The sequence below is a fragment of the Leucopleurus acutus genome (assembly GCF_964270905.1).
Source record: "Leucopleurus acutus genome assembly, chromosome: 19".
NCBI lineage: Eukaryota > Metazoa > Chordata > Mammalia > Artiodactyla > Delphinidae > Leucopleurus > Leucopleurus acutus.
Genome location: NC_139161.1, coordinates 254,342 through 280,615, shown reverse-complemented (window position 1 = coordinate 280,615; position 26,274 = coordinate 254,342). Strand labels below are relative to the sequence as shown.

General features: G+C 39.2%; 1 protein-coding gene across 6 annotated transcripts in view; it reads right to left on the bottom strand.

The window, feature by feature from the left end:
* HELZ (helicase with zinc finger) overlaps positions 1-26,274 on the bottom strand; it is a 155,010-nt gene that overhangs the window by 33,805 nt on the left and 94,931 nt on the right. For all 6 annotated transcript variants that reach the window (XM_082861325.1, XM_082861322.1, XM_082861327.1 and 3 more), the window contains 7 exons: positions 21,583-21,634; positions 20,592-20,782; positions 18,648-18,855; positions 7,193-7,272; positions 2,693-3,245; positions 2,043-2,295; positions 738-1,254 (listed from right to left, as the gene is read on the bottom strand). In XM_082861325.1, coding sequence (XP_082717451.1) covers positions 738-1,254; positions 2,043-2,295; positions 2,693-3,245; positions 7,193-7,272; positions 18,648-18,855; positions 20,592-20,782; positions 21,583-21,634 — 1,854 coding nt within the window. The remainder of the gene's footprint in view (positions 1-737; positions 1,255-2,042; positions 2,296-2,692; positions 3,246-7,192; positions 7,273-18,647; positions 18,856-20,591; positions 20,783-21,582; positions 21,635-26,274) is intronic.

Sequence of the window (26,274 nt, the reverse complement as noted above, 5' to 3'; positions counted from 1 at the left end):
AAAGAAGATGCAGTATATATATATATATATATACACACATACATACATACATACACATACATACATGCACACACACACACATACACACACATCTATACACACAATGAAATATTTCTCAGACATAAAAAAGAATGAAATATTGCCATTTGTAGCAACATGGATGGACCTAGAGAATATCATACTAGGTGAAGTAAATCAGACAGAGAAAGACAAATATCCCATGGTACCACTTACATGTGGAATCTACAAAATAATACAGATGAATCTATACACAAAACAGAAACAGACACATAGACATAGAAAATAAACTTATGGTTTACCAAAAGGGAAAGGGAGAGGGGGAAGGGATAAATTGGGAGTATGGGATTAACCGATACAGAATACTATAAATAAAACAGATAAGCAACAAAGATTTGCTGTATAACAGGGAATAGTATTCAATATCTCATAATAACCTACAATGGAAAATAACCTGAAAATACATATATATATAACTGAATCACTTTGCTGTACACCTGAAACTAACACAATACTGTAAACCAACTAGACTTCAATAAAAAAATAAACAACTCTTTAAAATGAAGCTGAAAAATAAACAAGTTGCAAGAAAATATTATCTTTACAAGACTATTAAATATAGTTAAGATCTGTCCACCGTCACCATCAAACCAACAAATATTGATCTTTTTCACAATCAACGATCCTGAAAGGAGAAGCGCAGAAGAAAGACATTTTACCTCTTCTAAGCTGGGGAGCGAAGAGGACGACACCGTGCGAGCCGACAGCGGGTGGAAGGGCTCTTGGCTGACAGCAGGCTGATGGCTCTGCATGTGCACAAAAGGGGTCTGCGGTGGCCTGGGCGGCAGTGGAGGTAGGCCATAGGGAAAACCCGGCCCCATCAGGCGATTCTGCTGTAAGTTGGCAAAAGTCCATGCTCCATCAGGTGCCAGGCATTTCAAGGGAGGAGGGGCGAGGTGTTCAGACGGCAACGAGAAAGGCGAATTGAACAGCTGCGGCGGCAGGCGCTGTGGAAATGCTGGGTTGCTGGCTACTTCGAGGTCTCTGCTGCTGTCACTGAAGTTGGAAAAGTGGGTACTGTGGTCTGCACTGGACGGGGGCGAGGGGACTGCTGGTGGGCTCCTGGTCTGAATTTGTCTATATTGCAAAAGTCTTGATTGAGGTGGCGGCATCTCAGCTAGTTCCCGTGTTTCACTTTGATCACGATTAGACAGTTCTCTGATTAAGTCTTGGAATCTACATAAGGATGATGAAATATGAGGAGGAGAAAGCAAAAGAAAAGCCTCATCACATTAAGGAGAGCTTAATCAACTACATGTGTAATTTTTACAAGCAGCAGCGTACTACTTAATCAGAACTAACGTTAATTCATCTCAAGAGCAGGAAGCATTAACACTCATAGGTGCTGAACTGAAGACGCTAAATATGCCCAAGTATCTGATTTCTCTCTTTTCCCTTGGTGGTACAAACAGCTGTCCTGGTCTTCACATGCCTTTGGCAACTAACGGCTATAAAAGGTCACCATAATGGTGGATCTTATTCAGAAGGGATTAGGAAACACTTCAATGCATTCACATGACACCATAAAAACAAGTTTAGAATGAGGACTGAACACTCAAACATCTATACTTAAAAGACGGTAGAATTTCGTGCTACTAGAAAAAAACACATTGATGATAAATTTATAATTTTTAACTTTTAACCTCTAATTTAATCCTGTCCTCTTTGCATTATGACTGAGTATGAAAAAACCACGCACAGTGATGGTACGTTTCTTTCAGAAGGACTGCAAAGCAAGAGGCCACATTAACTTACGAGCCACAGCGGGTGGTCCATGCCTAGATTTTCAGAAGAGTTACTTCTCAAAAGATGCTCTATATTTTAGAGTCAATCGACAGAACTGTGGAGCAATGTACCTAGAAGGCCGGCATCCAATTTCTTTGGGACAATATTCCAGTCTGAGGCTAAAAGGACACCACTCAAGAAGGACAACAGTAGGGGCTCGTGTCAGTCTGCTGGGATACCTTGAGTCAGCTGTTTCTGCTTCATCTTCGGCACTGCTGGGGAGCTTCCAGTCTGCTCTCACTGGTGGCTGATGTAATCCAATGGGCGGCTGGGGAAGATGCTGGAGGTGAGGGTGAGGGTGAGGGTGAGGATGGTGATGGTGTGGGTAAGGAACACTGCCCTGGCTGAGATAGGCGTGATGCTCACTCCACTGCTGTAACCGCACCTGCTGCTGCCGTAATGCTTCCAGAGCCACACTCCCATGCACGCGATCTGTAGAAACATTGGTGCGAAGTTTATGTTTTCAGCATTTAGGGTTTCAAGTTAATTCTTTCAAGAGTTTTTACAACCAGATATTCTCCAGAAAGAAAGGGCTACAATTTGAGTTTTGGAGAAAGCGTATGTTTTCTTAACTTGCCAGTAACTCAAGTTATGGTGATGATGATGATTCTTCCTTACCTACATTACGACATAACCTGACATCAGCTGGATGCTTAGTATTATATAGCATTTGGAACTAGATTCTGATTACCACACTAACTGATTGATTCTTTTGCTGGCGTTATTTGAAGAAATGAACCAATCCTGACTCAAGAAATATTGTACAGCAATGTCATCTGAGTAAATCATCTCTGAATTTGTCACATCCAGCAGCGATCAGAGAACTCACCTAAAGCCTCTCCTACAGGCAGTCCTGGGGGGTTCTCATCAGTGAAGTTATTCAGATGTGAAGGAAGAATGGGGCCGGGCTGCGCAATGGCTCGCAGAGGACTGTGGCCCCCCTGCAGCATGGGAGGGGGCTGCTGCTCAGGAAGTGCAGCCTCTGCAGGAGGGGACTGTGGTCGATGAGAAACCGGAGTATTAAAAAAAGCACTGTTGGGGCCTGCCTGACAGGCAGCAGAGAGCTGAGGCGGCGGCTGGCCCAGCGGATTCTGCTGCGGGACTCCCTGATTCGGGGGGGGCGGCATTTGATTTGGTTGTTCAGGCAAATTATTCTGCTGCTGATGTGACAAGGCGTGCTGCTGTGGAATTGCAAACGGCGGTCTTGGCAGCTGGGGAAGTGGATGAAAATGGCGACTGGGGACTGCATACTGCGCATGGGGAGCAGGAACAGGGAGATTTATGTGTCTTGGGTTGAGATTGTCTTTGCGATGAAATTTGGGATAAACAACACCAGGACGTGATTCAGGACTTCTGTTCTGTGGATTTGATTCCAAATCCATCTAAAAAAAAGAAGAGGGATTTTTTAGCTGAGGAAGATCTAAGTCCTGTGGTTCACCACCTTTTCCCACCCCTAGCACATCTAAAAGATATGATCCATTCTTATCTGTAATAGCAGGAGCGCTGGGGGCCCAATAAATCACTTTCTGACAATCAAACGAGGGAATATTCTTTAAATTACGAACGATGAAACAGAAAAAAACCCACATATTAAATGTGAGTCACAAGGAAAGATACTACTATTTTATTAGCATATCCACTTTAATGCCTTTAAAAACATTATTTTTATTTTCACACTTTCTTCCTTGGAAAGATAACCATTTACTTCCTTCTGATATAAATCATTAAAATGTGTTCTTTCCTTCTGATTTTATTGTTTTTATACATCTCTTCCTCAAACGTATCTATATTAATATAAAAAAAGTCTCAGTCTAAATAACTCTGAAGTGAACAACAAAAAAAGTACTATATCACCTTTGCATTAAAAGCTTGGCTGTCAATTTTTGCCATTATTCCTTCAACAAACACTTACTGAGGGCCTACCAAGGACACTGTGCCTGGGGCTGGAGATAAAAAAACAGACTCAGTCTGTACCCCCAGGAGTGCAGAGCGGGGGTTGGCAAACTACGACCCCCAGGCCACTTCCAGTCCACCGGATTTCTGTGCATAAAGTGTTACTGGAACACAGCCACAGTTGTGCAAGTTGACACACTCTCTACGGCTGCTTCCTCACTACAATGGCAGAGGTGAGCGGCTGCAACAGAAACCACACGGCCCACAAGGCCTGAAAATTTAGTATCGGGCCTTTCACAGAACAAGTCTGCTAAGCTCTAAGCTCTGGCTTAGAGTCCAGTAGAGGATACCAACGTGTAAACATAACATTAGAGGTGTTATAAGAGGACGTGAGATGACATCCTGGAGCCTGAGAAAATTAAAGGTGACTTCATGGAGATAATGATAATCTTGCATAAAAAGCTGGAGTTTTTTAATCTAGTATGAGGGAAGTACATACTAGATAAAGGTAACAGCTTATACACTGAAGCAGATTTGAGACGAGAAGTTCTGTGCACATGGAGCTACAACTGGACTTACATGCGAATCTTCCCCTTCTTGAAATCAGATGAAACTGCAGAAGCCCAATTACACGAGACCCTGAATGAGTCAATACTGAGAATAAACATGTTCTTAATCCTGTAAACTGTGGCAAGCTACCAAAGGTTTTTAAGCTAGGGAGTGCTGTCATCCTTCTGAAACACAAGTCTGATCTTAAGTGACATGAAACTGACCACTCTCAAGAAGACAGAACAAGCAGTTTGTTCCTGCATTGAAGCTGGGGTAACCCAGCAACCAAGCTATTGCCACAGATGGCTGTGATGTGCCAGTCATGCCCCAAGAGCATCCTCATGTCTAGCTCAAATGGACCAAGGTTAAATCTGGCCAATAAGACCCTGAAGACTACTGGGTATGTATAAATTATCTCAGAAATGAAATGAGATGGATGGTAACTCTGCCCCAGTCTTCCCAGGCAGCTGCAATGCCTGCTCTTCAACTGTCTCAGAACCTGATTAAGGCTCTTTATCAACAAACACTTTCCCCTATAAATCTTCATCTTTTTAATGACTGAAGCGACATTTCAGCTGAGATACACCTTTCTCCAGAAGATACTGTTGACAGGCACACGCTGATTGCATGAGGGTGACCATGATTAGATGTCAAGGTTGTGTCTGTGGATAAGCTGATGTTTCAATTGCCTTCTTCACTTCTGACTTTGAGCTGGACAAGAAGCTGGGCCAGTGTCGCAGAAATTTAGATCAAGACTGTGCTCCTCTACGATACTACAACAGGCTAAGCAGGGGAGATGACTGTAAAGTCTGAAGGAGTCTGACTCTAATATTATCAGAATTAGATTCTCCTCTATTGCTTTCCTCTTAATCCTGAGTCAAGGAGAGCTAGGACATTTTCCCCCTAGGCCCCAGGACGAAGCATCAGGGTGGAAAAGAAAATGAAACATGTCTATCAGGTTGCCTAGTCCCCTAACAGGGAAAGACCACAACAGAAAATTTTAAAGAAGGACATGAGAGACGTTTGGCTGTCTTGGCTTCAGCTGCTCTGACAGCACCTAAGACTCTCCCGGTTGGGTCTGTCCTAACCCTAACCCTGGCCCTCTGACTACCGGTGCTGCTGTTGTACCGCCCCACACGCCCTCTGCTATCTCTCTGCACCCGTTCCCAAACACACAGGACGCCTACTCTCACTGCTGCTTCCCTCTTACTCTATCAGCAAGCTCCCCTGGCTGCCTAATTGGCACTGCAGCTCCTCCAGTGGGTACTGAGCCCTTCCAGTTGTATAAACTGTGAGTCAGGGCTGCTTATGAGGCATAAGTACCTGAATACAGAGAACAGTTGCTTAAAGCCAGCCTGAGGTTGCAGATACAGATTTGGAAGTCACCATCAGGGAGCAAGTAATGGAAATTGTGGAATTGGACTAGTTTATGGTAAGAAAGCACAGAATGCAGAGAGAGCTATATGGGACCATGACAGAACCCTGGGAAACCCCAACTTAAGGCCTAGGGACAGATGGGAAGGGGTGGACAGGAAATTATAAAAGAGACAGAAGATCATGTAGAAAGAGTTGTGATAAGTAGAAATGTGTGTCAAAGAAACCAAAAGAAACAAGATGGTCAAGAAGAAAGAGGTAGAAAATAGTGCCAAATACCAAAGAAAAGTCAAGTAAGGCTACAACTGAAGCATGTTCATAAGATTTGGTCACTTTGAGTTTTGTTTTGTTTTGTTTTGTTTTCCTTTGGCTGCACCACTTGCAGGATCTTAGTTCCCTAACCAGGGATCGAACCCAGGCCCATGGCAGGGAGAGTGCGGAGTCCTAACCACTGGACCGCCGGGGAAGTCCCTGGTCACCTCGAGCTCAACAGTTTCAGTGAAATGTTAAGGCCTAATACTAGTCTGTGTTGGTTAAGGGACAAATAAGAGATGAGGGGAAAAAGGAGAAATTAGGTAGTAGCTATATAAAGGAAATAAAGGCCACATAAAGTGTCTTTTATAAAAACAGTCTATCAATCAATTTACTTACAGCCTGAGGAGGAAGAACGAGTAGCTGGAAAGAATCTGAAGATAAATGAAGAGAAGGGACAAGTTCTGTGAGGTGACCAGAAGAGGAGAGATAAGTCTTAATGGAAACTCTTCCTCTGAGATCGGTGATATAGAAGGATGTTCAAGGACACAGGAAAAGTGTGAGGACTAAAGTTCTGAGTTAAGAGTGTGAAATCCTGATGAATTTCACTCTAAGGCAAGGTCATCCCCTGATCGTAAGAATAACAGGTAGAAGGTAAGCAGGCATCAGAAGAGCTGCTGAGAAAACTGGGCAAAGGGAGCCAGGCACGTACAAAAGAAATGGGGAGGCACCCCACAGGTTCCCTGAGATCAGAAAGCATGAGTTCCCAGCGGCACTAATTCAACCAATGATTTGCTTTTCCCTCACTGGTTCACGAGCACAGAAGCAGAAAAAGCAGATGAACAAACAGGTTAAGAGTTAAGGATGCACACAGCAGGTGTGACGAGAGGACAAGGTGAGGGACTTGAGGAAGTTAAGTCTTCCTTTCACACTATAACAGCTCTTCCCAATCTGAGATAATTGTTAGTAACACATCTATAGCTGTGTCCTCATTTATTACTCTATCATTGGAAGTCTCTGAATTCAAGTCTATTGCTAAGTAACACAATTTGAAAAAAGTATTCTGATAAATAAAATAGTGTAGACAAAGAAAAGGTGGAGGGAGAGAGTGCAACATGACCCACCAGCTCCTCATGAAACAACACACATAAAAGATATACATAAAAAGGTAGACAATTTCCTTTAAAGTACCAGGGTTCCAAGATGACCGATCAAACTGACCCCATTAGAACGATGTGCGCCCTGAAGGTAAGCCACATACCTGCTTCGATTCTGTAGGCTTTTCCTCTGGTGTCCGAATCTTATTAATTTCAGGTCCAGGATTATTTGTATCACTTTTACCTAAGAAAATATTTCAAAATTCTTATAAATTGTCTTCAGTAGATGTTACAAAATGCCAATGACTATCCAATATTAGACAAAGAAGCAGAATATTTTAAACATTTTTCAACAATTATTAATTATTACTGCTTGGGTTTTGTTCTTAAATCTTCAGAGTTGCAATTTCTCTGCAAGAAAGAAAATTTTTAAATGAAGCAAATCTCTCTGACAAGGCAAAAACTTAATAAGGGAATAAGCTTAAAATATCAACTGACTCCAAAGATAACTGCCCATTCTCCAGGAATTTACAGCCTCATTTTCTTAAACTAGACGTAGAAAAGGCCTATGTATAAAGGTTTACTACTTTGGCCATTTACAAATGCAAAAATCCAAATAATGCGTCAATGTAATTTAGTAAAGGAATCTAAACTAAATAAAGATATTCTGAAAAGAATGCAGTTATACTTTTAAAAGTAATAGGTATCAAACTAAATATAAGTGGATGACAAACATTAAAGGAAGCAATATTAAGGTTAAAAAAATCACAATTATAATAGACAATGCTAGTTCCCGCATGTGAAAGGCTTTTAATCTATAAGAACTAACTACTGGATATTTTAAATCCCTTGAAAGAATCCTTAATTTGGGTTCTTCCTTGAAAACATTCTTTTAAGAATGCCACTGGGACTTTGTGCCAGAATAGCCTTACTACTCAACTTTAAGAAATGAAAACTACAATGTCTGAGATGAAAAATACACTGGATGGAATTAGCAGATGTTTAGACACTGCAGAAGAAAAACTTGGTGAACTTGAAGGCATAGCAATAGAAACAATGCAAGGTGAAACACAAAAAGAAAAAAGAATTTTTTAAAAGATGAAAAGAGCATCTGTGAACTGTGGGGTAACTTTAAGAAGCATAATAAATGGGTAGTTGGAATTCCTGAAGAGAAAAAGAGGTGAGACAGAAACAATTACTGAATAAAGGTCAAAAATTACCAAATTGATGAAAACTGTAAACCCACAGATACAAGAAGCTCAACAAACCACAAACACAAGAATCATGAAGAAAACTACACCAAGGAATATCATTTCATCATAAACAAATTACTAAAACCAGTATAAAAATAAGTTCTTAAAAGCAGTCAGAGAAAAAAAAGACATGTTATATGCAGAAAAGCAAAGATAAGGATGACATCAGATTTCTCACTAAAAATAATGTAAGCAAGAAAACAGTAGAGTAACATCATTAAAATACTGAAAGATAAAAACTATCAACCAAGACTCTATACGCTGTAAATAAAAACATTTTCAGACATACAAATGCTGAAAGAATTCACTGCCAGCAGACCTGAACTACAAGGAATGTTAAAAGAAGTCCTTCAGGCAGAAGAAAAATTACTGAAATAGAAACATGAATATACAGAAAGAAATCAAGATTACCAGAAGTACTAACTACATGGAGAGATATAAAAGATTATTTTTCTTATTATTTAAAACTCTTCAAAAAGATACTTGCCTCTTTAAATGAAAATAACAATGGTTGAGGCTTATAACATAGGAAAAGTAAAATAAATGCACGATAACAACAGATAAAGACCAGAAGAGGGAACCCGAAACACTCTGAGGTTCCTTTTCTGCACCTGAGTGGTAAAACATAAACGGGAAAGTAAACAGTGTTAAGTTAAAGAACCCTCAGAATGGGAGAAAATATTTACAAAGGAAGCAACCAACAAAGGATTAATCTCCAAAATACACAAGCATCTCAGTATCAAAAAAACAAACCAGCCAATCCAAAAATGGGCAGAAGACCTAAACAGACATTTCTCCAAAGAAGATACACAGACTGCCAACAAACACATGAAAGGACGCTCAACATCACTAATCATCAGAGAAATGCAAATCAAAACTACAATGAGGTATCACCTCACACTGGTCAGAATGGCCATCAGCAAAAAATCTACAACAATAAATGCTGGAGAGGGTGTGGAGAAACAGGAACCCTCCTACACTGTTGATGGGAATGTAAATTGATACAGCCACTATGGAGAACAGTATGGAGGTTCCTTAAAGAACTAAAAATAGAATTACCATAGGACCCAGCAATCCACTACTGGGCATATACCCTGAGAAAACCATAATTCAAAAAGAGTCATGTACCACAATGTTCATTGCAGCACTAATTACAATAGCCAGGACATGGAAGCAACCTAAATGTCCAACGACAGATGAACGGATAAAGAAGATGTGGCACATATATACAATGGAGTATTACTCAGCCATAGAAGGAAACGAAACTGAGTTATTTGTACTGAGGTGGATGGACCTAGAGTGTGTCATACAGAATGAAGTAAGTTAGAAAGAGAAAAACAAATACCGTATGCTAACACAAATATATGGAATCTAAAAAAAAAAAGAAAAAAAAAAGGTTCTGATGAACCTAGGGGTAGGACAGGAATAAAGATGCAGGCATAGAGAATGGACTTGAGGACACGGGGAGGGGGAAGGGTAAGCTGGGATGAAGTGAGAGAGTGGCATGGACATATATACACTACCAAATGTAAAACAGATAGCTACTGGGAAGCAGCCGCATAGCACAGGGAGATCAGCTCGGTGCTTTGTAACCACCTAGAGGGGTGGGATAGGGAGGGTGGGAGGGAGATACAAGAGGGAGGGGATACGGGGATATATGTATATGTATAGCTGATTCACTTTGTCATACAGCAGAAACTAACACACCATTGTAAAGCAATTATACTCCGATAAAGATGTTTAAAAAAAAAAAGATACCCCACATCCAAAGACAAAGGAGACGCCGCAATGAGACAGTTGGAGGGGTGCAATCACAATAAAATCAAATCCCATGACCACTGGGTGGGTGACTCACAAACTGGAGAACATTTACACCACAGAAGTCCATCCACTGGAGTGAAGGTTCTGAGCCCCACGTCAGGCTTCCCAAACTGGGGGTCCGGCAATGGGAGGAGGAACTCCTAGAGAATCAGGCTTTGAAGCCTAGTGGGATTTGACTGCAAGACTTCGACAGGACTAGGGGAAAGAGAGACTCCACACTTGGAGGGCACACACAAAGCAGTATGTGCATCGGGACCCAGGGGAAGGAGCAGCGACCCCACAGGAGACTGAACCAGACCTACCTGTTAGTGTTGGAGGGTCTCCTGCAGAGGCAGGGGGTGGCTATGGCTCACCGTGGGGACAAGGACACTGGCAGCAGAAGTTCTGGGAAGTACTCCTTGGCATGAGCCCTCCCAGAGTCCACCATTAGCCCTACCAAAGAGCCAGTAGGCTCCAGTGCTGGGTCGCCTCAGGCTAAACAACCAACAGGGAGGGAACCCAACCCCACCCATCAGCAGACAAGTGGATTAAAGTTTTACTGAGCTCTGCCCAACAAAGCAACACCCAGCTCTACCCACCACCAGTCTCTCCCATCAGGAAGCTTGCACAAGCCTCTTAGATAGCCTCATCCACCAGAGGGCAGACAGCAGAAGCAAGAAGAACTACAACTCTGTAACCTGTGGAGGGAAAGTCATATTCGCAGAAAGACAGACAAAATGAAAAGGCAGAGGACTATGTACCAGATGAAGAAACAAGATAAAACCCCAGAAAAACAACTAAATGAAGTGGAGATAGGCAACCTTCCAGAAAAAGAATTCAGAATAATGATAGTGAAGATGATCCAGGACCTCGGAAAAAGAATGGAGGCAAAGATCAAGAAGATGTAAGAAATGTTTAACAAAGACCTGGAAGAATTAAAGAACAAACAAACAGAGATGAACAATACAATAACTGAAATGAAAACTACAAGGAATCAATAGCAGAATAACTGAGGCAGAAGAACAGATAAGTGACCTGGAAGACAGAATTGTGGAATTCACTGCCATGCAAGAGAATAAAGAAAAAAAGAATGAAAAGAAATGAAGACAGCCTAAGAGACCTCTGGGACAACATTAAACACAACAACATTCCCATTATAGGGGTCCCAGAAGGAGAAGAGAGAGAGAAAGGACCCGAAAAAATATCTGAAGAGATTACAGTTGAAAACTTCCCTAACATGGTAAAGGAAATAGCCACCCAAGTCCAGGAAGCGCAAAGAGTCCCAGCCAGGATAAACCCAAGGAGAAACACAACGAGATACACAGTAATAAAATTGACAAAAATTAAAGACAAAGAAAAATTATTGAAAGCAACAAGGGAAAAACGACAAATAACATACAAGGGAACTCCCATGAGGTTAACACCTGATTTCTCAGCAGAAACTCTACAACCCAGAAAGGAGTGGCATGATATATTTAAAGTGATCAAAGGGAAGAACCTACAACCAAGGTTATTCTACAGGGCAAGGATCTCATTCAGATTTGATGGAGAAATCAAAAGCTTTATAGACAAGCAAAAGCTAAGAGAATTCAGCACCAACAAACCAGCTCTACAACAAATGCTAAAGGAACTTCTCTAAGTGGGAAACACAAGAGAAGAAAAGGACCTACAAAAACAAACCCATAACAATTAAGAAAATGGTGATAGGAACATATATATTGATAATTACCTTAAACGTGAATGGATTAAATGCTCCAACCAAAAGACACAGGCTCACTGAATAGATACAGGAACAAGACCCATATATATGCTGTCTACAAGAGACCCACTTCAGACCTAGGGACACATACAGACTGAAAGGGAGGGGATGGAAAAGAATATTCCATGCAAATGGAAATCAAAAGAAAGCTGGAGTAGCAATATTCATACCAGATAAAATAGACTTTAAATAAAGAATGTTACAAGAGACAAGGAAGGACACTACATAATGATCAAGGGATCAATCCAAGAAGAAGATATAACAATTATATATGCACCCAACATGGGAGCACCTCAATACATAAGGCAACTGCTAACAGGTATAAAAGAGGAAATCGACAGTAAAACAGTAATAGTGAGGGACGTTAACACTTCACTTGCACCAATGGACAGATCATCCAGACAGAAAATTAATAAGGAAACACAAGCTTTAAATGACACAATAGACCAGACAAATTTAATTGATATTTATAGGACATTCCATCCAAAACCAGCAGATTACACTTTCTTCTCACGTGCATACAGAACATTCTCCAGGATAGATCACATCTTGGGTCACAAATCAAGCCTCAGTAAATTTAAGCAAACTGAAATCATATCAAGCATCTTTTCCAACCACAACGCCATGAGATTAGAAATCAATTACAGGGAAAAAAAATGAAAAAAACACAAACACATGGAGGCTAAACAATACGTTACTAAATAACCAAGAGAGCACTGAAGAAATCAAAGAGGAAATTAAAAAAATACCTAAAGACAAATGACAATGAAAACACAATGATCCAAAACCTATGGGATGCAGCAAAAGTAGTTCTAAGAGGGAAGTTTATAGCAATACAAGCCTACCTCAAGAAACAAGAAAAATCTCAAATAAACAATCTAACCTTACACCTAAAGGAACTAGAAAAAGAAGAACAAACAAAACCCAAAGTTAGTAGAAGGAAAGAAATCATAAAGATCAGAGCAGAAATAAATGAAATAGAAACAAAGAAAACTATAGCACAGATCAATGAAACTAAAAATTGGTTCTCTGAGAAGATAAACAAAACTGATAAACCTTTAGCCAGACTCAACAAGAAAACGAGGGAGAGGACACAAATCAGTAAAATTAGAAATGAAAAAGGAGAAGTTACAATGGACACCGGAGAAATATAAAGCATCACAAGAGACTACTGCAAGCAACTCTATGCCAGAAGAAACGGACAAATTCTTAGCAAGGTATAACCTTCCAAGACTGAACCAGGAAGAAATGGAAAATATGAACAGACCAATCACAAGCAAGTAATGAAATTGAAACTGTGATTAAAAATCTTCCAACAAACAAAAGTCCAGGACCAGACGGCTTCACAGGTGAATTCTATCAAACATTTAGAGAAGAGCTAACACCCATCCTTCTCAAACTCTTCCAAAAAACTGCAGAGGAAGGAACACTCCCAAACTCATTCTACGAGGCCACCATCATCCTGATACCAAAACCAGACAGAGATACTACAGGAGAAGGAAATTACAGACCAATATCACTGATGAATACAGATGCAAAAATCCTCAACAAAATATTAGCAAACAGAATCCAACAACACATTAAAAGGATCATACACCATGATCAAGTGGGATTTATCCCAAGGATGCAAGGATTCTTCAGTACACACAAATCAACCAATGTGATACACCATATTAACAAACTGAATAAAAAACATATGATCATCTCAATAGATGCAGAAAAAGCTTTTGACAAAATTCAACACATATTTATGCTAAAAACTCTCCAGAAAGTGGGCAGAGAGGAAACCTACCTCAACATAATAAAGGCCATATACGACAAACCCACAGCAAACATCATTCTCAATGGTGAAAAACTGAAAGCATTTCCTCTAAGATAATGAACATGACAAGGATGTCCATCCTCGCCAGTATTATTCAACATCGTTTCGGAAGTGCTGGCCACGGCAATCAGAGAAGAAAAAGAAATAAAAGGAATACAAATTGCAAAAGAAGAAGTAAAACTGTCACTGTTTGCAGATGACGTGATACTATACAGAGAATCCTAAAGATGCCACCAGAAAACTACTAGAGCTAATCAATGAATTCGGTAAAGTTGCAGGATACAAAATTGATGCACAGAAATCTCTTGCATCCCTGTACACCAACAACGAAAGATCAGGAAGAGAAATTAAGGGAACAATCCCATTCACCACTGAAATAAAAAGAACAAAATACCCAGGAATAAACCTGCCTAAGGAGGCAAAAGACCTGTACTCAGAAAACTGTAAGACACTGATGAAAGAGATCAAAGATGACACAAACAGATGGAGAGGTATACCATGTTCTTGGGTTGGAAGAATCCATACTGTAAAAATGACTATACTACCCAAAGCAATCTACAGATTCAATGCAATCCCTAACAAATTACCAGTGGCATTTTTTACAGAACTAGAACAAAAAGTCTTAAAATTTGTAGGGAGACACAAAAGACCCTGAATAGCCAAAGCAGTCTTGAGGTAAAAAAACGGAGCTGGAGGAATCAGACTCCCTGACTTCAGACTATACTACAAAGCTACAGTAATCAAGACAGTATGGTACTGGCACAAAACCAGAAATATAGATCAATGGAACAGGATAGGAAGCCCAGAGATAAACCCATGCACCTGTGGTCAACTAATCTATGACAAAGGAGGCAAGGATATACAATGGAGAAAAGACAGTCTCTTCAATAAGTGGTGCTGGGAAAACGGGACAGCTACATGTAAAAGAATGAAATTAGAACACTCCCTGACACCATACACAAAAATTAACTCAAAATGGATTAGAGACCTAAATGTAAGAGCAGACACTATAAAACTCTTAGAGGAAAATATAGGCAGAACACTCTTTGACATAAATCACAGCAAGATCTTTTTGAGATCTACCTCCTAGAGTAATGGAAATAAAAACAAAAATTAAAAAATGGGACCTAATGAAACTTAAAAGCTTTTGAACAGCAAAGGAAACTACAAACAAGACGAAAAGACAATCCTCAGAATGGGAGAAAATACTTGCAAAGGAATCAACAGACAAAGGATTAATCTCCAAAACATATAAACAGCTCATGCAGCTCAATATTAAAAAAACAAACAATCCAATCAAGAAATGGGCAGAAGACCTAAATAGACATTTCTCCAAAGAAGACATACAGATGGCCAAGAAGCACATGAAAAGCTGCTCAACATCACTAATTACTAGAGAAATGCAAATCAAGACTACAGTGAGGTATCACCTCACACCGGTTAGAATGGGCATCATGAGAAAATCTACAAACAACAAATGCTGGAGAGGGTGTGGAGAAAAGGGAACCCTCTTGCACTGTTGGTGGGAATGCAAATTGATACAGCCACTATGGAGAACAGTATGGAGGTTCCTTAAAAAACTAAAAATAGGGCTTCCCTGGTGGCACAGTGGTTGAGAGTCCACCTGCCGATGCAGGGGACACGGGTTCGTGCCCCAGTCAGGGAAGATCCCACATGCCACGGAGCGGCTGGGCCCATGAGCCATGGCCACTGAGCCTGCGCATCCGGAGCCTGTTCTCCGCAACGGGAGTGGCCACAGCAGTGAGAGGCCCGCGTACCGCAAAAAAAAAACAAAACCAACTAAAAATAGAATTACCATATGACCCAGCAATCCCACTACTGAGCATAATATACGCAGAGAAAACCATAATACAAAAAGACACATGCACCACAATGTTCACTGCAGCACTATTAACAATAGCCAGGTCATGGAAGCAACCTAAATGCCCATCGACAGACGAATGGATGAAGATGTAGTACATGTATGCAATGGAATTACTCAACCATAAAAAGGAATGAAATTGCGTCATTGGTAGAGACGTGGATGGATCTTGAGACTGTCATAAAGAGTGAAATAAGTCAGAAAGAGAAAAACAAATATCGTACATTAACGCATATATGTGGAATGTAGCAAAATGGTACAGATGAACCGGTTTGCAGGGCAGATATAGAGACACAGATGCAGAGAACAAATGTATGGACACCAAGGGGGGAAAGTGGCAGTGGGGGATGGTGGTGTGATGAATTGGGTGATTGGGATTGACATGTATACACTGATGCGTATAAAATTGATGACTAATAAGAACCTGCTGTATAAAAAATAAATTTTAAAACTTAAAGGAAAAATAGATAAATACCAATTATATTTGGAGAATTCAATATTCTTTTTTTTTCAACGTAGACAGAAAATCAGCAAAGATAAAGTAGACTTGAATAATCGTATCAACCAACTTGACCTATAGCACTAGAGCACTCCATTCTTCTCAAATGTACATGGAACATTTATAAAGATACACCATATCCTGAGCCATAAAAGAAATCTCAATAAATTCAAAAGGATTCAAGTCATGCAAAATATGTTCCCTTACCACAATGGAATTAAAACTAGGAATCAGTTAACAGAAAAATTCTTAGAAAATCCCCAATAACTCACCCAAACTCACCTTTCTAAATAATCCATGGATCTAATTTTAAGAGAAACTAGAAAGTGTACTGAACTGAATGAAATAAAAATAGAACACTGGAATTTTGTGGGATACACTACTGAGGAGGAAAATTCTAACACTAAGATACCTCTATTAATCTAAGCTTTTGCCTTAACAAAATAAGTGCAAGAGTTGTATTCTGAAAACTCTTTTTTTTAAAAGGCTGAAAGTAAAGACCTTAAAGAAGAGAGAGACACCGCGTTCATATAACAGAAGACTAAATATTAAGATGTCAGCTCTCCCCCAAATTGACCTACAGATTCCACACAATCCCAATCAAAATCCCAGCAGGCTTTTTTTTGTAGAAACTCACGAGCTGATTCTAAAATGTATGTGGAAATGCAAAGGACCTGGAATACACAATTTTGGAAAAGAAAAACAAAGTTGGAGGACTCATACTACCTGATTTGAAGGCTTTTATGAAGCTACAGTAATCAAGACAGTATATTTGGCATGAACAAACATATGCATCAATAGAAGATGACAGAGACTTCACATAGGCAGTAAACTGATTTTCAACAAAGATACCAAGTCATCTTAATGGAGGAAGGAGAGTATTTTCAACAAACGGTGTTAGAACAACTGAGCATACATATATGTAAAAACAAAACAAAATGAGAACAAAAAACCCTTCAATTCTTACCTCACACACATATAAAATTTAACTCAAAGGAGACCTAAATAAGAGCTGAGACTATGAAACGCCTAGAAAAAACACGGAAGATCTTTGTGATCTTGGATTAGGCAAAAAAAATTTGATGTAACACCAAAAACATGACCCAAAGAAGAAAAAATTGGATAAACTGGACTTCATCAAAAAGGTAAACTTTTATTCTTTGAAAGATACTGTTGAGAAAATCAAAAGGCAAGCCATATCCTGGGAGAAAATATTTTCAAAACATATATCTAATTAAAGATTTGTATTCAGAATGTATACAGAACTCTTATAACTTCGTAAGACAAACCAATAAAAAAGTGGACAAAAGATACAAATAGACACTTCATCAAAGATATACAGGTGGCAAATAAGCCCAATGAAAAGATACTCAACATCATTAGTCATTAGGAACATGCAAATTAACACAACAATCAGATACTATCAGATACCCATAAGCAAGGGTAAAATTAACAAGACTGACAATACCACGTACTAACGAGAATGTGGAGCAACTGGAAATCTCACACGTACCAGAAATGAAGAATGGTTTGGCCGCTTTGGAAAACAGTACGGCAGTTTCTTATAAAGTTAACAAATGTGCTCAACAAGCTCAGTCCTGGGTATTTACCCAAGAGAAATGAAAATATCTTCAATACGTATGTTCACAGCAGCTTTACTCATAAGAGCCAAAAATCAGAAATAATTAAGGAAAGATAAAAACAACTGATGGAGAGATAAGAAACACTGTGGTTCATCCATATAAGGGAATACTAATCAACAGCAAAAAGGAACAAACAACTGACACAGACAACACAAATAAATCTCAAAAGCATTAAGCTAAGTGAATGCAGCCAGACACTATGATTCCATTTATATGACAAACTAGAGAAAAGACCAAGGTATAGGCACAAAAGTCAGATCAGTGGTTGCCCAGGGCTGGGGCTGGAGGAGGAAAGTGACTGCAAAGGGACAGGAGGGAGTTGTCTGAAATGTAAACACCCTGAATCTTGATACTGGTGGTGGTGAACAGCTCTGTGTATTTGTCAAAACACATCAAACTACATTCTAAAAGGGTGGATTTTACTCTATATAAATTATACCTCAATAAACCTGACTTTAAAAATTACACAGGGCAATTTTTCCTTATTTATAATTCTAGTAGACAAGAGACTACGATTTGCATAAGAAATAACTTCTTTAAATAAACTATTGCCACAGTACCATTAATGTTTAGTATGCTACAAAAATATTTTGGGTCAACAAAAATGTTTAACAGGAGAGGGTTTTCTGTCTCAATTTTAAATGACTACCATTTAAAAAAAATCTAAATATTAACATTTTTCCAGGAAATTGACACCATCAATCGTAAGTGGTAGGTTACATCTAAGTTTTGTATCTGTGCACATATCTGTATCTTCTGGAGAGAGGATCCACAGTTTTTACATCAGATTCCTCCTCGAAAAGGCTTATAATCTATGAACGAGTTAACACTCGCACTGTTAAAGGAAACTTATGCGTTGATACAACCTGGCATGTCGTCAGTCTAGGAGCACGAGAACAGCACAGCAACTCACAACCTGGCGCATCGTCAGTTTAGGGGCACGAGAACAGCAGCAACTCACCGTTTCGACTCTGCTCATGTTGGTCCTTCTCCTGATGCTGGCTTTGCGTCTGCCCTATGCTGACAGGTGGGTGATGCCCAAGGCCATAAGGTATAGGAGACCCCCGCCCATGTGTCTGTAAGAGGTTCATATTGTAGGCCATGGCTGCCTGGTGTGTAATGATTCGAGGATCAACTGCAAACCTACCCTGGTATCCTGTCCATGGTACCTAGGTTATTATAAGAAATAAAATAATTGCTTTCAGTACATTTTGAAAGGCAAACTGCTATAGTGCTATTAATTAGGAAAGAGCAAACACACACAGAGATGTTAATTTTATCAAAATGAATAACTACAAAATGAATGCTAATAGTACCAACTGGTAGAATGACTGCTATATCTCAACTGGCAAAAAAAAAAAAAAAAAGCTCCTTGAATCTTTAGTATGTAAGGGAAAACTGACCACTTCCCTTACACACTAGGTTAGGAAGAAATCAAGGACTTAAAATTGGTAATTATTCCTTGAGGCATCAAATCATTTTATAGTCTTGAATCATTTTCCCTCAGTATGAATGCATATATGTCACTGATTACCATGAAAACTGTCTTTTAAAGTCATAACTGCATAGATATACAGTTTAATAAACTTGAATAAGAGAACAGGGAAAAAATTTAAGAAAAAATTCAGTCTAAGGAGTCTCAACTCAAAAAATATGTATTACTATTTTATATGAATAACCAAATCATTTAATGTTCATTTACTGTAGGCAAAATTCAAACAGGTCATTAATTTAATTAATGCTTCTGATTAATTAAACCACAGAAACAGAAAATTTCTCTAGGTGTGTCAAAATATATAATCTCTGCATATTAATATATATAAAATGAATAAACACAATGACATCTGAGCTACCACCCCTATTATTTTATTATAATACAACTGTTAAATTCAGACTCTTAGAAATCTTTAAAAGTCTCTTTGACCTAGTAAAATGAAATATAAATCCCAAGGGACTTACTATTTAAAGCAGATGATGTATAATGTTGCCAGGCTGTCTGGGAAGAAATAACTCAGCTAAAATGGAAAGTCTATGGGGAGTCGACATAAATGACATATTTCTTATTGACAGTTATTCTCACTGGCTGCCGGGATTGTGAACCACCATGACCAACATGGCTGGAAAATGTTGGCAGCTAGGCGTTTTTGCATTTTGGGGGTGTAGGCAGGGGTGCCAAAGATCCTTGACAATGATCACCTCTACCTGAAGCTACAGTACTTATCTTAAATGAAGAAATATTTTCTAGGCTAAAATTCCTGAATTTGGAAATATTAGTAAACAGCAAATTTTTTTAATTACCAAAATACTCAAAAATCTTAAAGAAAAGAAAAATGAGTTTTAACATAAGATGGAAGCCCTCTAAAAATCTATAGTCTTAGAAATGATTTAATGATGTTTTTAAGTGCCAGTAGGATTTCATAAGGTGTGGAATTTCTCAGATAAATTTAGATCCAAGGGAGCTAGGCTAATCCAAACCTTTTTGCCTCCTCCAAAGAACTGTATTTCTTAGGGTTAGTGAATTATATAAGAATGAAAAAGCAAAAGATAAAATAAAACATCACTTTACAAAACAAGAGTCCAATTTACTAGCTCTGTTAACTTTTGGCCCAATTTTCCCCAGTAAAAATACATAAGACAATACAAAGGCTTTTCAATCAAAACACCCAATTTACAGATTTCTTCATAGCCACTGACAAAATAGTAACAAATTTTAAGCAACAATTCACATTTCTTTGGTCGTAAGAGCTGCTTTGAATGAAAGAAGCTTACAGACATTGAAAACCAAAAAAAAAAAAAAGAAAAGAGAGAGACAGATTAGTAGAACACTATTTGGGATAGTCACTAATTTACTGAAGCCTATTTTATCTTATTCATTCAATAGAGAGTATCTTAAACATCTACTTACAGGTAAAGGCACGGACATAACTACATTCCCTCCATAGACAGCAGGTACATAAAGAATACTTGTCCCAGTGTGAGGATCTATTCTTTGAACAGGGCTTGGAGACTTCCCCAAATTTGGGTGAGGTCCAAGAGGAGGTGGAGGGGTATATGCTCTAATAGGGTTGCCAATAAGCACAGAAGGATTGGGCTGAACTGAAAAACAAATAGAGAAAGGATGCACTCAATAGCTGTACATATTCACGTAGACAAAAATAATTAAAATCATCCAACAGCAAAACACATTCCCCAGCTTTGCCATAAGGTACCTTATATTCAAAGAGTTATCAGTGTGAAAGAGTAGAGCATATTAAAAAAACAATCACTTTACCATATTCCCTAAAATTAGCTTGAGATATACAAAGTATTCCTTGTAAAAACTAGCATAATTTTAAATGTCTTGCAAGGAGCTGGAGATGTGTCCTTCAAGAGAGAAAACCATACAGTAAACATTCTTCTGAGACTAGAAAACGTAAACAATTCTTCAGAATAAAGTTTTGAGTTGCAACTGTAGCACAGCCACATACAAAACAGTTAAGCAGTTATTGTTTTAAGAGCATAATTCTGCAACATTTTAAATCACTTAAATAAACTTTATCTCGAAAATTTGTATACCCAACATTTGTAGGATATAAATATGTTCCAAAAACTTATGTTGCATAGGAGGCTTAAATGTTCATCCTCAAAACTTCTATATATATGTACCTTGGTACCTACAAAATCACCTCTTTTCAGAAATGACATATCAAAGCATTCACAAGAACAGATGTGTTGAATAAAAGAGTTACATGAGCTCCAAAGTGTCAGTGTGTGTGTGTGTGTGTGTGTGTGTGTGTGTGTGTGTGTGTGTGTGTGTGTGTGTCCCTCTCCATCCTCCTCTTTCTAAATGACGAAATTTGGAATAAACGTCTTACATCATAAAAGCAAGCTTTCATAGGGCTAATTTTTCCACTTACCAATTCCATCATTCTGGAAATGATCATTCTGGACATGATGGAGGCTTTTCCCCTTTACAGAAAAACACAAATGTATAATAATTTAAACACACCTAATATTAAAGAACAAAAACCATTTTCCTCATTCCATGCAAAATAAATGTATATAGCAACAATTAAAATGTAAAGACTGTGAGTCTGTAATTAATAACCGTTAGAGGCCTTTGAGCCAACCTTCTTTTTAAACATTAAGTCAGGGACTCCCCTGGTGGTGCAGTGGCTTAGAATCCGCCTGCCAATGCAAGGGACATGGGTTCGATCCCTGGTCTGGGAAGATCCCACCTGCCGCAGAGCAACTAAGCCCATGCACCACAAGTACTAAGCCCACGCACCGCAACTACTGAAGCCTGTGTGCCTAGAGCCTGTCCTCCGCAACAAGAGAAGCCACCGCAATGAGAAGCCCGCACACCACAATGAAGAGTAGCCCCCGCTTGCCTCAACTAGAGAAAGCCTGTGCGCAGCAACGAAGACCCAACACAGCCAAAAATAAATAAAATAAAAACATTAAGTCATGGTGCTAGGCCTCAAGTTTCCTCAACATCAAATTAAGGATATCTAAAATTCTTTTTTCTTTTTAAATTAATGTTTTTATAAAAAGAAATATGCATCAATATGACTGAAACCTAAATTCTATTCCTTTGCAGCTTCTCTATAAATTTTCTATGAATTAAATGGTGAAGTGTAAATGCCGTTTTCAAGGGAAAAATATCAATCTTCAACTCTTGAGGATGAGAACCTTTAAAATAATAATATGAATGTAAATATGCTTTGGGGTTTATGATATTTTGAGTATGATTCATGGCATCAAACTGTAAAATTTACTGAAGGAACAGGAAAATGCACAGTGTCATAATCTGCTTAAGAGAATGTACGAATTTTCTAGAAAGCAATGTGGATGTCAAAAGCATCAGAAATGTACATATGCTTTAACCCAATAATTGCACTTCCAGGAACCTAAATGTCCATCAGTAGAAAATTTATTAAATAAGCAATGGCAGATTCATACAATGGCATGCTAGTCTACCATTAAAAATGATGACTTCGGGGCAGAAATATGTGAGGAAACATATGGTTCTGAGTTTCTAGACTAAAAAAAATTTTTTTCTCTTTTCATTGGCTAAATGTAACACACAAAGCCATTACACAACACAAGTAGCACATTATACAACTTACCCTTCCACCACGTAAATTTTTTATTTGTACATTATATCTGAAAGCTTAAGTGGGGGGATAATGCCTATAGTAAGAAGAATAATTTGTTCTTGACCAAAGCAAAGGTACAGTGATGCTTCACTTATCTCCCTCTCCGCCAGCAACTTTAAATACTCAGGTTAGCACTAAACATCAAAGGCTTATGGTCAGCTGGTTAGCGACGGGTAGGCAAGGGCAGCTAAGCTCCAACTCTTAAAATGTCAGAAAAAAAACAGTCAAGAAAGAATCAGAGTTGCTCCTTTAACCAGAAGAGAATGTTCACAGTGACTGTCGTTAGCTATTAAAAAAAAAACAAACAAAAAACAAGCTTCTGAGGAATAGAGAAGTGAAAAGAAAAGCAGGCAGAGGAAAGGAGAAAATGGCACACAGCAGGGACGGCAGCAACAGGTGGAAGATGAGAGGCGTAAGCAATGAGAAGTGACCACAAGAGCAGCCAGAGGCAGACACGCTGACAGAAGAAAGGAGAGCAGTGACACAGCAGAGATAAGACCGTTCCAAGAGGCTAATAAACCATTCAGATTTCTCAGTCTCTGAGGACTTGTCAACCAGGGGCGGCTGTGTGTCAGGTGGAGAAATCGCTGTCACTGGGTCAGTGTGGAAGGCACAACAGCCCCCCCAAAGACATACACACCCTACTCCCTGGAACCCATGAGCTGTCATGTCATGTGGCAAAAGGGGCTCTGCAGATGTAACTAAAGACTTAAAATAGGAGGATTATCCTGGATTATCTGGGGCGATCCAATCTAATCACATGAGCCCTAAAAGCAGAGACACCTCTCCAGCTGAGTCAAAGAGATGTGGAAGAAAAGGAAGGAAGAGATACAAGCGGTAGAAGGGGAAGTCAGAGATGCCAAGAGAGAGAAGGCTTCAATGCACTGTTGACAGCTCTGAGAGGTAGAGCCACATGAGAGAACTGGAAAGAAGCCTCCAGAGCTAAGAATGGCTCCCAGCTGACAGCCAGCAAGGAAACAGGGACCTCAGTCCTTACAACCACAAGGACTGGATTCTGCCAACAACCTGCATGACCTTAGAAGCAGATCCTTCTCAGAGCCTCCAGATAAGAGCCCATTCGACCAACACCTTGATCCTGGTCTTGTGAGACCTGGAGCCAAGAAACCAACAAAAACCTGGACATCTGACTCAAAGGAATGTGAGATAATAAATGGGTGTCATTTCAAGTCACTAGGCTTGTGCTAATTTGTTACAACAGCAATCGGAAATCAATACAAAGAATAACCATAGCCTGGATTGATCCTGCACTGTAAAGCTGGAAGCATGCCAGACAATATACATCAGCACTCTGGGTGCTGTGTGATAAACCAAGTGAAAAAGAAACTTGGGAAGGACCTAAATACCTAGGACGTTATCTGTTTAGGTCATTATTGATTCCCTGAGCTTAGAACATCGCCTGGCTCAATGAATACTGTTGAACGAATGGGGGGAAAAAAGCAAGTTGGGGCCTCTCACAAAAAGATAGTGGCATATCTGCAAGCATAATTCAGCACCCTGTTACAGTTCAATATGGGAAAACTCCTCTAGCATATTTAGACTTCCCATGCAACTGTAGAGCAATAAGTGTGCTTGGTCTATACAAAATATACAGTGTTTGGTAGCATATAACTAAATAACAATGCAGCAGTAAGCTAGAGCTAACTATGTAGAAAAGTCATTCCATAATGATAATTCCAAACTTCTGCTAATAAACCTTCAGGAAGTATGTATACCTTTGGTAGAAAGCTTATAAGCAAATGTAGTTCACATCATCTGTTTTTTGAGGACCATTTTTTTTACTCAACCGTTTATTCATTCAAGTATTTATTTTTTCATTCACTCATTCTTTCATTTTCCATTTATTCATTCAACAAATGTTTATGAGGGCCCACGATATGTCCACCCCTGGCTGGGCACTGAGGCTACTGAGCCACATAAGTCTGACACGTCTTCTGATGTCTGGACACGGAGACACAACATAAGCAGCTACAGACAGTGAAGAACAATTCACAAACTAAAATCTATAAAACAATGCTGTGGTCTTCTCAGAGGACCCATTTCTGAATATTATCTATCCTCTGAAGAGTTTTTAGAGTATGTACAAATGAATCTGTCCCATCTTCGCAAAGTTTCTGAACACTGTTCCCAGCACGTGCCCAGGAGAAAGCAGACTGAAGACAAGCAAATTGTTTTCCTACGTGCTGATTCTGTAGGCACCCGTGAAACAGATGCCTTCCTACAGATAAACGATGCCTGGAGAGTGGGGCAATGAGTCTTATCTAGGACCACCTGCTCCTGGATCCCCTAATATCTGTACCTTCGCTAACCCTTACCAGAGAACCTACATCTTAGTGAGGAGAATAAAGCCATTTGATTGGTGAAGAGCTAGGGGTAGGCTTTGCTGCCAGACACAGTGCTGAGGGAGCAGGTCCTGGAGCACGTGTAACCATCACCCAGCATTCTGATGATTTCATCTACATTAAATCTTACTGGGATTTTAAGTCTTAGGCTAACATTAACCTTACTAGTTTTTAATATTTCTTATGCACAGAATTGCATTAAAAGTTAAACATTAAGGAAACTTGGGGGGAAATTATATGGCTTAGTATCCTGTTTTAAGAAACAGCACGCTTTTCTTGCAAGTAAATTCCCCTTCATCAAAAGACTCTAGCATATGAAATAAAACATCTGGAATTTGTTTCAAAATTCTCCAGTGCGTATATGTGGTGGCGGAGTGGTGGGCTGACAGCTGAAATAAGATCAAGGATAAACTGATAGTTAATGAAGCTGGATGATAGGGAATTCATTATACTCATCTATTTATGTATATATTTGAAATTTTCTACAATAGAAAGTTGGATAAAAAAAGACTCCAGTACAAATTCAATCCTCAGAACAATTTAATAGAAGTAAAATATAGTACTGGGGCGTGAAGGGAGAGATGATGACAAAAGTAACCTTTGGCTCACTATAACTTAGTTACCTAAAATTATTATTATTATATATGATATAAAGAACTTTAAATAACCAGGTATATAAACAATTGAGTGAACCTCTGTGTTAGTGACAATGAAATAACAGATGATATCTACTGGATCAGTGAAGAAAACTTCCCAAAAAGTTAAAAAGGAAAAACTGGGGAGATGGCTGCTATGGTCCTTAACTACACAGCCTTCCTACTGAAAGAAGGAAGCCCCATGCACTCTCCTGGACACATCACAGCCATCATTCACGTATCAGGTGCTTACTGAGCACCCACTATGTGCAGGGTGGGGCTAGGCACTAGAGGCCATAAGAAGTATACAGAATAGGATTTTTGTCTCGGGGAGTTTATAGTGTTGGAAAAGCAAGTGGATTCAACATATATTTTCTTTACCTTTAAAATAAAAACAAAAAGCAAATCACAGGATCTTGCTTAGGGTCAGTACACATTTGATATAATGGCTTGAA